Source organism: Nannobrachium achirus (genome assembly GCF_963921795.1).
Source record: "Nannobrachium achirus genome assembly, chromosome: 12".
Lineage (NCBI taxonomy): Eukaryota > Metazoa > Chordata > Actinopteri > Myctophiformes > Myctophidae > Nannobrachium > Nannobrachium achirus.
In genome coordinates, this window is record NC_137832.1 from 64661923 (window position 1) to 64681258 (window position 19336).

General features: G+C 45.9%; 1 protein-coding gene across 1 annotated transcript in view; it reads right to left on the bottom strand.

Annotated features, from left to right (window-relative positions):
* Positions 1-19336, bottom strand: part of adgrv1 (adhesion G protein-coupled receptor V1) — a gene marked incomplete at both ends in the record, with an annotated part of 385866 nt that overhangs the window by 165549 nt on the left and 200981 nt on the right. Inside the window, 3 exons of the mRNA XM_080738840.1 lie at positions 12085-12185; positions 15541-15701; positions 18698-18837. Coding sequence (XP_080594966.1) covers positions 12085-12185; positions 15541-15701; positions 18698-18837 — 402 coding nt within the window. The remainder of the gene's footprint in view (positions 1-12084; positions 12186-15540; positions 15702-18697; positions 18838-19336) is intronic.

The window sequence follows — 19336 nt, forward strand, 5'->3', positions numbered from 1 at the left end:
GTGTTATTTAAGCCCTTTGCACACAGGACAGTTGCATTTTTTTTGTTTGCTGCATGAATAAAACGCATTGGATTTGGTGTGCAATGCCGTGCGGAATCGGCGCTGCGGATCCCAAAAGGAGTCATAAAAGGAGTGATGAGTTTTTTACCGCATGCGACAAGACGCACAAATCCAACTGGGTTCGATTGAGAAAAAAACGCACGGCCGCAGCCACTCGTCGCACGGCTAATTCGGATCCGGTGTGCATGAGGTCATAGAGAATCATTGTTTTCTTTAAAAAAAAAATGAAATTGTCCGTTTTATCCGTGCGGATAAACACGCCTGTGTGCAAAGGGCTTTACTCTTAACTTTTGCTGTCTGATTGTCCAGGGAAAAGGAGCGTTATTGCAGCCTGCGTGAAGAGCCCTGATGTGACTGATAGACACTCACAGACACACATTCGGTACACGCACGCACATGCACGCGCGCACACTCACACACACTCACACTCACACTCACACACACACACACACACACACACACACACACACACACACACACACACACACACACACACACACTCACGCACAGGTACTGGGTAAATTTCCACTCCACACAGACAATCTTTAGTTGTCTTGCTGAGGGGAAGCCACGGCTTGGGCCTCTGATGTGATTGACTGACACACACACACGCACACACACACACGCACACACACATGCACACACGTGCAGAGATAAAAACACAACACAATGTGTGGAGGCACATGCAAACACACAAATAAACGAATACATGTACATGACGTGTGTGTGCATAAAGACATGTGCACGCGTGTGCATGCGTGCACATACCAGAGCATATGAGCGGAGCGGAGCGGGCCGTTTTTGACGTGAGCGAGCGACTTTTCAAATGGGTCTGAGCGGCTTTGGAGCGAGGATTTTCCTCCGCTCCGTTCCTCCGCACCGCTCCGCTCCAAGCCGACCCTGTTGGGGCCGCGCGCCGCACGTTTCCAACAAAACAGTGCCGTGCGCAGTCCACGGTAGTGCAGCTGCAGCCATGTCGCAGGAGGGAGAAAGCACCGTGGAGACGAGAACCTTTATCAAGATTTCACTCAAGTCAAATGTATCTATATCATCCATACAAGTGGCTATGTTTATAATAAATAGCCTACCTTGTGTCAGTTAAGTTATAGGCCTATCACCAGCCAGTCAAAGGATACGATTTGAAATGCAAGTGAGACTGATGAAAGAATCACACGCAACAAGTCGCCTCCTTCTCGAATGTGGTGATTAATCAATAAATAACCAACTGGATATAATATTGCCTGCCTCCATCAAACGCTCAACAGCCGGCATTTGTGTTGGGAACACTTGTGACAAAGCAAAGGAGAAAGTTTTTCGGACATGGTAGCAAAATACTTTTTTTTATTTTGGCTGCTGAGCGGAGCGCGGAGCGACAAATGCGCAAATCAAGGTGAGCGGCGGAGCGGCGTGGAGCGGAGCGGCTTTTGTTCCCGCTCCACTCCGCTCACATGCTCTGGCACATACGGTAGCCAGACACAAACAAATATGCATGCATCAAACATCATACACTCATGTATCAGTAGGCGCGACGTCGCGCCATGTCTTGGCCATCTAGCCAGTGATGTACAGTATATCGGACCAGTTACCCATATATGGAGATCCATGTACTGTATATGGAGATATGCTGTGAGACCCCAAACATGCTTACTCTGTTATTCGTTATGTGAAAGTCCTATGACGTCTATGACATCTGACATCATACTGTACGTACAATAGGCTCTATGCATATACGCCATTTTGTTCTACTTCCGGGTGTCTTTCGACTTCCTTCACAGGTGTTACCGATGATACTAATGAAGGGTCTGTTCCATTCTGGTCAAACAGAGTCAGGGTGCTGATATTGTGCATGTTGGCTCACTGGGAACACTCTGCTACAAGACTCACTGTGCAATAAATCAAATAGAGCCTTGATTAGTATCATCAGTAACACCTGTGAAGGAAGTCGAAAGACACCCGGAAGTAGAACAAAATGGCGTATATGCATAGAGCCTATTCCTTATGTTAGAATGTTAGAGAGGCAGGGGCTGACATTTCTAAAAGGGCCTTTTGGTGAAAATATTGAAAATAGCAGACCTCCAAGCTCACAACGTGTCGCGCTGCAACTCGTTGTGAGCTTGGAGGTCGAGGACAGAGAGGGCAATTCTTTCATCATAAGATGCTGCATTCAAGTTCAGGAGAGTTTGGACCAGGCAATTCTCTTGAATGCTTTCAGGTATGGCATGGAAAGAGGGCAATTGCGTCTCTTTCACCATAGTAAAAACTGCATTCAAGGTCTGGAGAGGGCGCTTTTTTAACAGACGGATAAAAGGGCAGGGGCTCGAGCCCCCTTTCATTTCTATGTGTGCACGTGAACTGGTTTTCACTACTTTTGTGCGACGGCCTTGTCTGATGAAGCAGGGCTTTACTTCGCAAAAAAGAAAAAAAAAAAACATATAGATTTGAAACTTGGAGATACAAGGTTTCTGCCCCACAGTGACGATATAGCCTCTACATTGTGGATATTAACCCAGAAACAATCACATACAGCCCACATCAGTCGCCTGGAGACGGAGCGTGTTCCACTACAGTTTATATTCTCCATGGATGGTTCATGTTTCACTACTGTTCATAATTATGTAACTCCCCAGCTGATGGAAGTGTCCTTGAAGCACTGTTCATTTTGGAAGCACATTTTTGATTTAGTTTTAGTTGCAGTCTTTTGAATAAAATGCGATTGAAGCATAAATATGCAACTAAATATCATAATATTTGAGTTGACTAAATGTACAGTTGATATTGTCGACAAAACATTTTTGGCTGGCTTTGATGGTGTCGTAATGGCTGATTTTACAACACTTGGTCTGAAAATAGTAGATCTACAAGCTCACAATGTACAAGTAGAGAGAGTAGAGTCAGGCAGATAAACTTGACTTTGGTAATGTTGTTGTTTTTTATCTCATGATTGCCTGAGTCACCTCCATGACTTGAGCAGGAAACCTTAATAATGTGATGCTAACGATTGGTTCGCCCCACTCGCGCCTGCGGCGCTCGGGGGGCGAAGAGCAGGACCAAGGTCCGCTGGCCTTCGCGCAGCTTGCAATGTCGTAGACAATAACTGAAAACGAGCGCTCTTTGCCGTTTCCATCCATCTTTCCCAGTTGGATCCATAATCACGCGTCAGTGACCTGTGGTGTCCTAGTATAAACTAAGGGGTCGTGACCTCTATCAGGCACACCCTGCAACGTGTCCCTGCCTGAGAGAACAGGCTCACAGGAAGGAGACGGGGAAGTACGGACCAAACCGTGGCCCGATTCCAACCTCCGCCCTGAGCCCTCAAGCCCTGCACCCTCCCTCACTGACTTCATGACGTCAGCTGGTAAGTGCTTGAGGCTGAGAGGCTGCAAGCCAAGGGCTCCAAAGGGTATTAAAGGAACGGGACAGCACTTTAGATGAGTGTTTCATTCATGACACTATACATCACGTTTACAACTCTTTACTGTCCTTATTTACAGTCATTGCTTTAAAGGCTGTGATTGTTGATTATTGTTATTACTAGACGCTGGGCCGCCCGGGCGACCTGGCCAACTCGGAACAATGTAAATAGGGAATGAATGCCCCGCCCTTTAAGGCAAACCCCATTATACCTGTTTTCATAGGACCCATTTTGACCATCTGTCTGCCTGTGTCCATTTATGCCCATATATGGAGATATCTGTATCTGTCTGTCTGTCTGTCGGCATCCATTTTATGTCCATATATGGAGATCACTGCAGTTATAGTTCTGGGTCCATTTTATGCCCATATATGGAGATATCTGTCTATCTGCGTCCATTTTATGCCCATATATGGAGTATCTGTCTGTGCCTCCAACTGTGTTGCAGACACAGTGCCGGTTCCCCCTTAATGCAAACCTCATTTATACCTGTTGTCATAGGACCCGTTTTGAACATCTGTTTGCCTGTGTCCATTTATGCCCATATATGGAGATATCTGTATCTGTCTGTCTGCGTCCATTTTATGCCCATATATGGAGATCTTTGACCATCTGTTTGCCTCTGTCCATTTATGTCCATATATGGAGATATCTGTATCTGTCTGTCTGCAATCCATTTTATGCCCATATATGGGGGCATTCATTTTATGCCCATATATGGAGAACGCGCGTGCCCGTGGGACGAACGGTTCTCGAGATACGCGGATTACATACATACATACACAATCACAGAGATTTTTTGTTGACTCGTGTGGCGTACGTGATGTCAGAGCCTTTTATGAAGTGATGTCACAATGAGTCAGAGCTTTCGCCGATTTCCTCCGGAACAGCCTGATGTCAACAATCAACCCCGCATAAGGAGATTCCGAACGTTTCGCGCCGGTTCGGGAAAACCGCGTGTCGGGTCGGGTCGAGACCCGGCACTGCACTCCGTGCCGCGGCGGGGAGAACGTCGCGTGCCGAATCTGAAGCCGGTGGGACGAACGGTTCTCGAGATACGCGGATTACAGACACACACACAGACAGACAGACAGACACACACGCAGAGACTTCTCGCATTTATAGATAGATTACATTGATGTTATTCTGTTTTGATTTGAGTTCAGAAAGGGGTTGTGATATTATTGTCTCCGCCAGCCGAAAGGCATGGCAGAGATTATGTTTTCGCCCCTGTCCGTCCGTCGATCCGTCCGTGTGCGTGTGTCCGCGTGTCCTTTCGTCTGTGGACAGCTAATCTCCGGCACCGTTGGCACGATGGCAGTGTAACCGTCCACGCACACTCCCGGGGTGCCAGAGCAGAACCTCTGCCCCCAATTATTCACATGGGCCTGTTCTAGCGCCACCAGGAGGCGGATTTGTTCAAAACACATTTTTGGACAGTACTCCTACAGATCTTGTCCAAAAATCACACAAATCGGTACACAGTATCTCTATAGTCATGTGATCAAGACGGTTCTGTCAGATATTTCATATTCCATCCTAATTGGCTAACATTGTCTTCCAAAGTTTGCAGGATTGGTCCGTTTTGTAACAAAATGCCTCAAATCATGAACACAGGGTGCAATTTCCATGAAATTTTGCACGCAAATTCCCACGAGGTCGATGAACAAATGCCATCCTTTTCACATTGGCATGTTATAGTGCCACCAGCTGGTCGACTTTTACAACAGATCTTTTTCGAACAAAATGCCTCAAATCATGAATGCAGCGTCAGATTACCGTGAAAGGCAAAAGAAGACATGGCATCCTTTTCACATTACTATTATTGCGCCACCAGGAGGCCACAATAACATACCTCACCTGGCGGAGACCTGTGCTCGGAAGAGCACTGCTTCTAGTTAATTTAAATTTGTATTTCCATATTCTGACGGCAGAGCAGACAGACAGATGTGAACATATTGATAAACATGAATTGTGAATGATGTCCTGTTGAAACCGTTTACGATCATTTGGTGCTAGTAGACAGATTCTTCTTTTGTTTTTCACTTCTGTTATTATGAGTGTTCTTCAGCACTGTAGAACCACCTGGTATGGATGCTTGTCTGCAGCCCTGAAGTCACAACTGCTGCAACAACTGAACATTTGTTCAAAGATAGTTGGACAACCACTTCAGAGACTATAGTATACTGTACATCTATGTATGATAACAGCATTCTAAGTTTAGCAAGAAATATTACCTCTAACAGTAGCCATGTGATGCATAGGGAATATAGGTTGCTGCCTTCAGGAAGGAGATACAGTGTCCCAGCATACAATAAGGTCAGACTAAAAAGGTCCTTTGTCCATCAGTTGACTTTAAGGCTTAATCAGGAGTTTGTCCAGAGGTAGGCTAAGGCGGTGGACACTGCTCTGTGTTATCCTTATGTACAGTATGTAATTCTGTCTTGTTCATTTGTTGTTTGTCAAATGTTTGTATACTGTATATGTTTTCGCATACATGGCTGCTGTATCGCAAGACACATTCCAGTGTAAACTGACAATAAAGTATCACTATATCATATCATAGGTCACCCCCCCCCCCCCCCCCACACACACACACACACACACACACACACACACACACACACACACACACACACACACACACACACTGTTTTTCTGTAGATATACTTGTACTGCTCCTAGTATTGATGAGTTATTGTATAGTATTGCATGTCTTTATAAACTGAATACACAGGAACTCAATGGAAACAAGCCCTCTGGGCTTTTTGTGATATAACGTTTAACTGTACTTTTTGCAAAGTGTTAATGAAAAGAAAGCACTGGTACTGCAGAGAGGGGGGGGGGGGGGGGGGGGGGGTAAAATGGCAAGTTTAATTATCTCCCTACAGACGACAGTGACTAATTAGTATCCAACCACTGCTCAGGGAGACCCAGGATCTTCTCAGAGCTCTGAGCCTGATGGTGTGAGGAGGCCTGACTTTAATCACCTCCCCATCGATCACAGAATAATGCATATAAATAAACCTTTGTGCTGCTTTTCATCCAGACATCGTCGCTGTCAGGTAAAACCTCTTTTCTCCATAATTCTAATTCTTCTTGTGTTCTTTGGTAAATTAACTGATCGTACTGTACTACTGATCATACTGTACTACTGGTCATACTGTACTACTGGTCATACTGTACTACTGATCATACTGTACTACTGGTCATACTGTACTACTGGTCGTACTGTACTACTGGTCATACTGTACTACTGGTCATACTGTACTACTGGTCATACTGTACTACTGGTCATACTGTACTACTGATCGTACTGTACTACTGATCATACTGTACTACTGGTCATACTGTACTACTGTACTACTGCATCACAAACAAAAGTAGCAGATCTGCAAGTTCAAAATGTGGAGCAAAGCTTTGGAATTTGAATCCTGAAAAGTAACAGTGTTGGACATAATATGAGTTTTCCTCTCTCCTGTAACATGAATGATAGAAAGCACATTGAAATGCTGTTCTCCTTTTAAAACATATTTTGTAACAAAAAAATAACTATTTATTTACATATTCTCTGAGAATAAAAATACCTACAAATTCTTATTTATTAGATTTTCTGTTATAGAGATCAATATTAACTACCCCTCCGATGTACAGACTCACAATGCGTTGCATACTACTTTCATAGATTCAAGATCCTATAATTCGTTCTCAGTGTGCTCCGAGATCACAACAAGCGGTGGTAACCATGTCACGGTAGCAATAAACAGCTGGGTTAATATGATGCGATTGTGACTCAAGACTGGAACTATAAGAGTGGATCAACAGAAGATTATTTTGAACTGTAGAAACTGAATGGTGGGTGTCTTGGACCCCAGAACACAAAACAACAAATTAACCTACATAGGGAGTCCTCTATAGTGAAAAGATGGGTCTTTGAAGCATTTTCTCTATTTTTTCCTCCTCTCTTTTTAAATAATAATTTAAAAAAGGAATCGTTTTGGACATACTCTAAGACAGGGGTCTTCAACAGGGGGTCCGGGACCCCTAGGGGGTCCTCAGAGTTACTACAGGGGGTCCTCCAAATCTTTGAGTGATAGAAACTTTTTTCTCCTTTTTTATATTAACCACTTGAACCCTAGCGTCCATATTCTGAGAACTTTAGCCAAAAATAGCAGGTCTACAAGCTCACAACGCCTCGCAGCGCGAAGCGTTGTGAGCTTGTAGATCGGCTATTTTTGGCAAATTCTTTGGTGTAGAGGAGAAAAAGAGCAGACTAAGTACAGAGTGAAAGGTAACGTTTTTTAAGCATCGACGGTTCAGAGGGTTAAATATCTGAAAACACAAATTAACATGAATCCAAAATACACTGATGATTGTGCTGTCAAACGATGAAACTATACAGTATGGAGTCTATGAACAGGTTGTGGGGGTCCCTGCTTCATGTCTCTCTCTGAACTAAGGGGTCCTTAGCCTGAAAACGTTGAAGACCCCTGCTCTAAGAGGTTTCCATCCAACAGCAACAACATGTACAGTATGTGTGCGTTTCATGGTGTATGATTGATGGATCTCCAACTGTAGAGGCTGCGTTTAGCACTAGCCTCCATAGGACGAGACCATGTGACTCCTAGGACGAGACCATGTGACCTGGCCTCCATAGGACGAGACCATGTGACCTGGCTGGTTTAAATATAGCCTGTAGAGTGTGTTTACCTCTTGGCCTGTTAACCCCAAAACAAAGATCTGACCTCAACGAACCTTCATCTGGGTTGAGCTCTGATTGGGCCATGCCATGTAAACAAACAGGCACGCCAGTGGCGTCGGTTCAGCAAAAGCTAAGGTATGGCAACACGACTGGTGTCTAGAGATAGGACGTTCGCAAACGAATCGAGTCTTTTGAACGGCTCTTTGAAATGAACGATGGGATCCGGTTCGCAGTAGGGAGCCGATCCTTCATTTGAGGAGGGGGAGTAAATTAGTAAGTAAAAGTATCAATACTGAAACGAAGAGAGACTCTGCCACAAGTAGAAGTTCGGAATTAAAACATACTTGAGTAAAAGCACAAAAGTATTGGTATCAAAATGTACTTAGAGTACCAATAGAAGTACTCATTATGCAGAATTTCACAGGTTTTCCAATGAATAAAATGTAGAAAAATCTTTTCAAAATAGCAGATCTACAAGCTCACAATGCGTTGCGTTGTGACACATTGTGAGCTTGTAGAGCTTGTAGCTTGGAAATGTATATATGGCGGAAATGTATATAGGGTTGAAGTGATTTGTAATTATAATCAAAATCTACAAAGTAACTAAAATGAGCCAGTCTTTTGAAGGAACGGATCCCAGAGATCCAGCTCACTTCAAAGAGCCATAAATCCCATCTCTACTGGCGCCTTCGCATGCATGATGATGATGATGATGATGATGATGATGATGATGATTACTATCAGTGGATAGTATTATTTTACCGCAGGCACAAACAGGTGTGAATATTATACCTTGTGAAATCATTACATAAATGTTGTTCTAATTTGCATTGTAGTCAGTTTAAAGTAATTTAATAACAGAATAATCAACGCAGATAGTCAGAGAGACATTCGTGAATTTATTTTAAGAAGTGAATGTATTTCTTTTACCCCTGGAGCCAAGGTATGGCAGCTTCCATACCTTTGCCATACCCAAATGACGCCTCTGAGGCACACACATACATACACGCATGCACATACACACATAGTGTTAGGGTGTATGGGATTTAAAATCTACCTACAACTGGTTAGATGGAGCACACATTTTATTATCCAAATCGTCAGAGGAATATTCTTGAATGGATATATAAGAATATTTAAAATGTACCCAATTATCCCCCGAATGTTGAAGTCCTCATATAAAATGCTGGATGGATTTACAATGATGCCAATACAGGTTTTTCCCCATCGTTACAAAAAAGGAAAAACGTCACAGACAGAAGCGAAAGACCATAACAGGAGTGGGTCAGATAGCAGGTTCAGTTAGAAGGCTTTTGGTTTGACACTTATTGCAGTTTATTCCACACAGCTGTACAACCAAGAATAAAACTGGGCTTAAGTGGTCAATCAGACTATTCCATTGAGTTGATATATAAATCTCAATTATTTAATCAGCCAAAAAAACGAATGAACCATTATCGATAGTAGTAGGCCCAGTATCTAACAGGCCCTCAACAGCTATAGCCTTGATTAAAAAAAAAAAATATATATATATATATATATATATATATATATATATTCGCTGCATAAAACAGACACACTTGCATGCATGCACGCACGCACGTGCACACACATGCATATCCACATTGCACACAATATCTCACAGCCTCTGATACGTGCGCGTCCAGGGGAAAGGTACTGTACTGGCCTGGGCGTACAGTGCAGCAATGCGGACACGGAGGGGGCTGGAGCCGAGGCCAGGAGGACGTTGGGAATTTTCCATCCAGAACCCTGGGTGGGTCCGGGGGGGGGGGGGGGGGGGGGGGGTCCGGGGGCTCTGAAGGGCCATAAACACCAGGAGCCTGAGGTGCTTCAGCCCCCAACGGACGTCTTTAGTAGGGGCTCGTGTTTGTCAACCAAAGACACTGGGGACCAGTGGAAAACTACCACCACCCGACCACTCACGCACACGCAGGAGTCCAGGACCGTACGGCCCCCTCCTCCCCCCGCCTCCCCCCTCCTCCCCCCGACCACATATCTGTCTCACCCACCGCCGGCCGACAGCCTGCGTTTTTATGGGGCCGCGGTGCGGGGAGGCATGGCTGCGTTGTCAGGGTGCATCGGCCCGCAAGGTGCAAGGAATTCTTGGAAGAATATTGTTGGTGATAAAAACTAGACTAAAACGTTAGGAGGGACTAGTGGAGAAGAGAGTCATTTTATGTTTGGTTGCTCTCAGGTGTTGCAAGCTGAAAATAGCAGATCTACAAGCTCACAACGCGACACGTTGTGAGCTTGTAGATCGGCTATTTTCAGCACGCAACCAGGTGTAAAATCAGTCAATATGATGCCATCAAGCCCTGCAAGAATACATTTTAGTTGACTAAATCAACTGTAGATTTAGTCACCTAAAATCTTATGATATTTAGTCGACTAAAATCAGACTAAAACTAAAACTTTTCAGGTGACTAAATTATGACTAAAACTAAATGTCATTTCATTCAAAAGACTATGACTAAAACTAAATCAAAATTTGCTGTCAAAAACAACATTGGTGTGCACGTGCGCGTGCGCATGTGTGTGTATGAATTTGCATGTGTGTATGTCAGTGCATTATGCACAGGTAAATGTGTGTGCAAAACATGTGTGTCTGTGTGCGTTATGTTTTATACAAACTGTATACAGTAGATGCAAGTTGGTGTGTTACTACTGATCCACGGAACGTTTGGAAAATCTAATCTAAATCCGATGTCCTGTAATCTGAGGAGAGATGGACGATCCAGGAGCTCCTCTCTGTCTGCATTTAACACCGTTATTACAGCACTGGAAGCACATGAAGATGCCAGAGATGCCCCCATCCCACTCGTCCATTTCATGCACTACTATGCTCGAGCCTCACCGCACATAATAGATACTGTGAGGCTGATCTGCACCTACTGTACATACATATATATACTGTGAAGTTTTTAATTATACCGACCTGTTGCACATAGAACACACTGTGAAGCTGTTTACAAAAAGTTACAGTACAGTAGCTACTATGGGAAAATAATGCCATTGGTGTATAAAATACACCAAACTTTATGCACATGTACAGCTGAGATGCTTCTCATTCTCTTTGCTCTTTTGCTTTTGCACTCTCTTTCTTTCCTTAGTCATTATTACTTATTATTTTATCTTTAGATGTGTCGTTTTCTGTTGTTCTGCTTTATTGTATATATATATATATCACTGCATTGTCTGTAAGGATGCCGAACAAATACGTTTTACTCTTATGTACCTAACCCTAACCCTAACTCTGTACAAAAGACCTAACAATAAAGTACAACCCCAACCCCCCCTTCAGAGAAACAAATGGTGTTCCAAACACCTGAAAGCCAGCGTGTGTGTGTGTGTGTGTGTGTGTGTGTGTGTGTGTGTGTGTGTGTGTGTGTGTGTGTGTGTGATTATGATAAGTGAATAAAAGGGGAATTTGATTCAGACTTACTATCCTGTTGATTATCACTCATTATTTTTGGGTCCAGCACCGTGTTTAAATAAACTGCAGGATGTCCATATCCTACCCTTTTCTTCATATGGATTATGAGAAGTCTCATGCTCAATGTATTGGTGGGATTTGGACCCGGCGGGTCTCCTGCGTAAAGACCAAACAGCTAGCGATCATACAAGAACCAATCACCGCTTGTCTGTCAGTAGAAGAGGAGTGTTTACAGTACCTGGGTTCCCAGGTAGGGGGCAGTACAGAGTGTTTACAGTACCTGGGTTCCCAGGTAGGGGGCAGTACAGAGTGTTAACAGTACCTGGGTGTCCAGGTAGGGGGCAGTTTTTACAGTACCTGGGTGCCCAGGTAGGGGGCAGCGCAGTAATAGAGGAGTGTTTACATACCTGGGTGCCCAGTAGGGGGCAGTACAGTAATAGAGGAGTGTTTACATACCTGGGTGCCCAGGCAGCCGACCAGCATGTGTGTGAGCAGTTTGGCAGCAAACATGGGGAAGCGGGAACACAAGGTGTGAGATATGACGGCCAAGGCGAAGCCTGGGGGACACAAAACAAACCGTGTTAATTTTAGACTCTCTTTTTTAAGACAGCAACAAACAAACAACAAAGAGTCGTTGCGCGTTTGCGCGCACGTGACTTTTAGACTCATACCTGCCAACAACGCGTGTTTCCAAAACCCACCAGGCTTGAGTTAAGACCCGCCTCGCGGAAGCACCTCTCTCAATAATCTTAAGTATGAAAGTGCATATGAACGTTAGTGCTGCTCGCTCAAGTGCAAAGCAATACTGTACCTACGCCCTACAGATCCATTACAATAATACATACAGCATAATACGCCCAAAGCCATATCCATATAACAATTTAACTGATAATTAGTAAGAGTTTTTATTTTGAGCACAGTAGTGACAAATTAATAGCTTTCTCAGTACGTTTTTCTCTTTAGCAAAGTTACAAAGTTTTACCTTTTTTTAGCACAGTTTTTTTTTGAGCACTGTAGTGACAAATGAATAGCTGTGCATTGTGCAAATGCAGGCTTTTCTCAGTAGCCTAAAAGTTTTATATTGTCTTCATGCCTTTACTAGGTATGACTTTATCCACCCTCCATGTGTCCGGAGTGTGTATCAAAACAACACGCAAGGATTTCAGCCACTCCTGGAAGTCCTCGCGTTTCCGCGAGGCGGGTCTTAACTCAATCCTGGTGGGGCGAGGCGGGTCTTAACTCAATCCTGGTGGGTCTTAACTCAATCCTGGTGGGTTTAGGAACAACACTACCAGGAGTTTCCCTATTCTTTGACCTTTTCAAACCACTGCACTCCCGATTTGTAATTTCTCCCGTTAATCCCCCGATTTCACATGCAAAAATGAAGCAGCAACAAGACATACTGTACACCTCTACATTTCAGTCCACTTAAGTGGAAATAAAACACGGCTTAAGCGGTCAGTCTTTGGTGTTGCAGGGTTTTATGGGTGCTGGGTCGTCGAGCGCCGGCCATTTACTGATAACCCCAGAAAATCACTCTTTTTCACAGCCTAAGGTTGGCAGCTACAGCATGTCTGTTACACTGAATGGGAAAAGGAAGACAGACAGATAGGCAGACAGACAGACAGACAGACAGATAGGCAGACAGACAGACAGACAGACAGACAGACAGACAGACAGACAGATAGGCAGACAGACAGACAGACAGACAGACAGACAGACAGACAGACAGACAGACAGACAGACAGACAGACAGACAGACAGACAGACAGACAGACAGACAGGTAAAGAGAAGACTAGGAGGTGGAAAAACGAGGGGCTGTCACTGTGGCCCCTTTCCCACCGGGGGTGAACACCCCAGTTCAGAGTGTTTCCACTGAAAATGAAAAGGTTCAGAACCCTATAAAGTTGGTTGGGAAGTGAACTGGTAGGCCAACCAAAAAAAAAGAAAAACAATCTTGCCCCACCAAAGTGTCCATGTCACTATTCTACAGGTTTAAGATGCAGGTGTGACATAAACAATGGCAAAAGCAAGCAAAAACAAAATCATCATTAAAAAAGGAAAGGAAAAGGGGAACTGTAACTGCCATTGAGGACTGAATTTCCCCTGTGAAATGGACACTTGGACCGGTCATATTCCACACATTGCTGACCAGGCCTTTGCTTGAACCTGGGACAACTGAGGCTCTCCAATCATTCAGCTATGCCCCCCCCTTAAGAATCTAGAAGGGAATTCTAGAACCAAAGGGACCGGGGTCGTAAATTAGCCTCGGCTTGAGTCGGCTACAGTGTAAACCCTATGTACAATGCAACGGTTTCATGTTTTTATAAGTTGTTGTGGTGGTGGGAAAGGAGGGGCCTGTGAGCGTTGAAAGGAGGGGCCTGTGAGCGTTGAGAGGAGGGGCCTGTGAGCGTTGAGAGGAGGGGCCTGTGAGCGTTGAAAGGAGGGGCCTGTGAGCGCTGAAAGGAGGGGCCTGTGAGCGTTGAAAGGAGGGGCCTGTGAGCGTTGAAAGGAGGGGCCTGTGAGCGTTGAGAGGAGGGGCCTGTGAGCGTTGAAAGGAGGGGCCTGTGAGCGTTGAAAGGAGGGGCCTGTGAGCGTTGAGAGGAGGGGCCTGTGAGCGTTGAAAGGAGGGGCCTGTGAGCGCTGAAAGGAGGGGCCTGTGAGCGTTGAAAGGAGGGGCCTGTGAGCGTTGAAAGGAGGGGCCTGTGAGCGTTGAGAGGAGGGGCCTGTGAGCGTTGAAAGGAGGGGCCTGTGAGCGTTGAAAGGAGGGGCCTGTGAGCGTTGAAAGGAGGGGCCTGTGAGCGTTGAAAGGAGGGGCCTGTGAGCGTTGAAAGGAGGGGCCTGTGAGCGCTGAGAGGAGGGGCCTGTGAGCGTTGAAAGGAGGGGCCTGTGAGCGCTGAGAGGAGGGGCCTGTGAGCGTTGAAAGGAGGGGCCTGTGAGCGTTGAAAGGAGGGGCCTGCGTTGAAAGGAGGGGCCTGTGAGCGTTGAAAGGAGGGGCCTGTGAGCGTTGAAAGGAGGGGCCTGTGAGCGCTGAAAGGAGGGGCCTGTGAGCGTTGAAAGGAGGGGCCTGTGAGCGTTGAGAGGAGGGGCCTGTGAGCGTTGAAAGGAGGGGCCTGCGTTGAAAGGAGGGGCCTGTGAGCGTTGAAAGGAGGGGCCTGTGAGCGTTGAGAGGAGGGGCCTGTGAGCGTTGAGAGGAGGGGCCTGTGAGCGTTGAAAGGAGGGGCCTGTGAGCATTGAAAGGAGGGGCCTGTGAGCGCTGAAAGGAGGGGCCTGTGAGCGTTGAAAGGAGGGGCCTGTGAGCGTTGAAAGGAGGGGCCTGTGAGCGCTGAAAGGAGGGGCCTGTGAGCGTTGAAAGGAGGGGCCTGTGAGCGCTGAGAGGAGGGGCCTGTGAGCGCTGAAAGGAGGGGCCTGTGAGCGTTGAGAGGAGGGGCCTGTGAGCGCTGAGAGGAGGGGCCTGTGAGCGTTGAAAGGAGGGGCCTGTGAGCGTTGAAAGGAGGGGCCTGTGAGCGTTGAAGGGAGGGGCCTGTGAGCGCTGAAAGGAGGGGCCTGTGAGCGTTGAAGGGAGGGGCCTGTGAGCGTTGAAAGGAGGGGCCTGTGAGCGTTGAAGGGAGGGGCCTGTGAGCGTTGAAAGGAGGGGCCTGTGAGCGTTGAAAGGAGGGGCCTGTGAGCGTTGAGAGGAGGGGCCTGTGAGCGTTGAAAGGAGGGGCCTGTGAGCGTTGAAAGGAGGGGCCTGTGAGCGCTGAAAGGAGGGGCCTGTGAGCGCTGAAAGGAGGGGCCTGTGAGCGTTGAAAGGAGGGGCCTGTGAGCGCTGAAAGGAGGGGCCTGTGAGCGTTGAAAGGAGGGGCCTGTGAGCGTTGAAAGGAGGGGCCTGTGAGCGCTGAAAGGAGGGGCCTGTGAGCGTTGATCAGTACCTGAGATGCAGATGAAGCCCGAGGCGTAGAAGGCCTCGTTGTAGGAGGCCACCGACGCCACCTCGGCGTACGCCGTGTAGACGGAGAGGTGGGAGCAGGCACACTCCACGAAACTACCACCGTCATCCACCACTCTGCAGTACCTGCTGTCTGATAACCAGCTGGGGGGGGGGAGGGGTAGGAGGGGGGGAGGGGAGGGGGGTTTAATAATATCAGAAGGAAAGACAACAGAGGATAAAGAGAAGGACGGACAAAAAAAGAAGAGACAAAAACAGGATGAGACACGACTCCCAACGGTGATCCAGGTTACATGGAGAGAAACGTCACCGTTATGAGGCTTAAGAGAGTATTGTACTTTTTTTTTTGTTTTGTTTTTAACTTTACTTCCACTTCACTCCATCTGAGAAAATAATATATTGTACGTTGTAAACCACTACAATTATTTGAAAACATTAGTTACCGGGAAAGCGTCTGTATGCAAGCATCTACACAACAATTAGACAAACTAAGTCTTCAAATAATTGTAGTGGAATAAAAGTAGGCCTACAATATTTGTAAAAGAATGCAAATTGGGACATTTGTACAAAAAAATTTTTGGACACACATCTTATTTGATTTTGGGTCATGAACAATTACCTCCAGAACAGATATACAATCAGTGTGATATCATTTATGTACAGTACAAGACCAGTTGAAACACTTCTAAACCCATTTATCAGTTCATGTATTTTTCATACGTTACGACGCTTTGGCTTTGCAGGACAGTGCTGTGTTCTACCTGTCACGCGGGCAACGCTGTATGCTGTGAAGATTTTTTTTTTTTTTAAAGCGTATGCCCTCGTGAGCCTTTCAAAGTAGCGTATCTGACAGGCATTGTGCACTGGCGTATGCGCTGGCCACACGAAGAGCCACGCATCATAGAGTATAGTATGCCCTCAAAACAAGTCTACAAACAGTACACTTCTGCTTTGGCAATGTAAATGTACATGTTTTCTCATGCCAATAAAGCCCTTCGAATTCGTAGCTCAGCTCTCCTCACCTCAAAGTTACATTAAACCATATGGTATTACATTATCAGGCAATTTATGATTAAACTTATACTCTGCCTATATCTATACTCTATACCAGTGGTTCTCAACCTTTTCAGGCAGGGACCCCCCAAATAACATATTTCAACTGGGGACCCCCCCACCCTGACGAGCACTAAGAGTTGAGGCATTACATTTTGCACAACACAGTTCTATTGTGAAAATAGCAGATCTACATGCTCACAACGCCTCGCGATGTGAGGCGTTGTGAGCATGACGATCGGCTATTTTCACGATTTCTGCCTCTAACATTTGACAATTTGTCCAATGATTAATTTGTCATTTTAGAGGTATTAAAAAGTCCATAAATTGTCACTTTAGAAATGTGAAGATACCCTCTATACTCTTATACTGTATGTTGGTTTGTTTACAGTTGAGTGAGAAAACAATGTTTCTTAAGCTAATCATCCGGGGACCCCCCCCAAAATAATTTGGCAACCCCTGGGGGTCCTGACCCACAGGTTGAGAACCACTGCTCCATACCACTGGACAGTACAGTACTGTACGCAAGTAGTTACTTTCCACCAGTGCACGCATTCATCATCCCCTCCCGTCTGCCGTCAAACTCCCCAAGCAGCCGTTTCTGTTTGTGTCCAGAAAGCATCAAACTGCCAAGGTTTTGTTCCATAACAGGCTGTTCTGTTCCTGCTAAGATCAGGCTGTTCCTCTGGACCTGTGGAATGTCCTCCTCCTCCTCCTCCACAAGGCAGACCGGATCCGTGGGGCGGGAGGATCCAACCCGCTCAGCACGCAGCAGAACAAACGCACGTGCCAACGGCGGTTTTATTAAACAGGAAGTCATCTTGACTTCACCCCACGGTCCCCACAGAGAGGCCGCGAGGTCACAGCGGGCTGAACCTTTTAGAACCTCGGGGGAACCTCGGGGGATCTTTCAAGGTCTACGGACCTGGTCCTTTTTCTTCTGGTCCCACAAACAAGGCCGAAGACCAGGGGAGACGGATCATTTTCCGCTGTAGTGCCGGTGGAACGAACTTCCACTCTTATTTTATATGTTTACTGAGTGTACAGCACTTTGGTTCAACGCTGTAAAACGTGCTCTGTAAGTAAAGTGGACTGGATTGGATTTAAAAGTCTTTAAAAAATCTGCTCCTTGCGATCATTTGGTCAGTTCAAAGCAATGGTCCTCAACACTTTTTAACTGTGATTGCACCTGTTTTATAATTCATTAATTGTGCTTTAGCTGACTTGTTTCAGGTACTGTTTTAGTTATTTTATTTAGTAATTGCACTCTGATTCACATTCCTTGTCAATCTGTAATGGATTTGGAATGTGTCAATTATTGTTAACCTCGGCTACACTTTGAGAACCACTGGCCTTTAGGGAGTAGAATCTAGTGTTGTTGAGAGCAACGTTGAGAGCCTGTACACCGTGGACTGTAGGTGTGTTATTTCCACTAGTCCAAAAAAAGAAAAAAAAACCTAAACAAAAACAAAATCAATGCAGATGTTGGACTTCAGAACATCATCTGTGACGCCACATCGTCTATGGCGCAACTATGACTTGTGCAGGCCTGGAATTTTATCATTTTAGGGGCAAGGCCACTTGGCCTTTGGTGTTGTCATTGAAAGAATGTGTTAAATGTAAAGGTTAGGGATGATAACCTAATCTGCAGTGAAATAGATACATGATGGTATTTACAATCTGATCCATGCTCAGCCCTGCACCAATCAAAGTCAATGGATTGGTTTAAAGATGGGGACTCGGGGGAGTTAAGATTTCAGAATCTCAACAAAAAAACACTGATGTCTACATAGTGACCAGAAAGAGACAGAGGAGAAAGTGCTACAGTCAGCTGGGGCATTAAGGCCACTGTGGTCTCAGGTCATGCCTTTAGTTTGAGGGGCACAAGGCCAAACTGAGGGGCAACGACAGCCATGGCCTTCATGAAATTCCTGCCCTGCTTATGACTCCATATTTAGAGAGAGGTTAGAGAGAGAGAGAGAGGTTTCAGGCTGAACAGGGCCAAACCAGGGGGTTGGGAGGGAGTCCTATATTTTCTCTCTACACCAAATGAAGATAAAGAGTTGCATGAGAGACTGTGGACTCACCTCTCTGCCTGCTGGTCCCACAGCAGACACAGAGAGCGTCCTGCTTTGACCCGAGGCCCAGGGCTGTGGATACGATACACCACCTCATTACCATCTGTCAGGGGCCGGGACCCCCTGCCCTGCAGGCTGGCAGAGAACACCTGGAGAGGAGAGGAGAGGAGGGAGGGGAGGGAGAGAAGGACCTGAGCATTTCTGAAGCAACACTGCCCCCTGCTGTCTGAACACCATACAGTATGTACATCATGTGTAGCAGTGGTTCTGAAGGTCTCCCCTTAACTTTGACAGTGTACCAAATGGAACCAAATGGACCCTTGTACACTGTCAAAGTTACAGACTTTCAAGAGTCAATTTAGACCCCCATAAAGGAACCTAGAGAGTCCCTGAAATCCACTTTGGGAACCACTGATATATAGGATCTTAAGGTAATGTAGATCACATCTATTTTCACTATTGTGCATGTCCCCATTGTATAACAAAGTACAGTATAATATTGTTATGTTTAGCAGACTGAACCCCAGCCCCCCACTCAGCAGACAAGGCAAGCAACCCGCAACGCCAAGAGAGCTAGCTCCCTCGGAGGAGCGAGTTACAGCCAGATCTCTTTACAGGGTCGTTACACTCTATTCACCTCCCATTTTG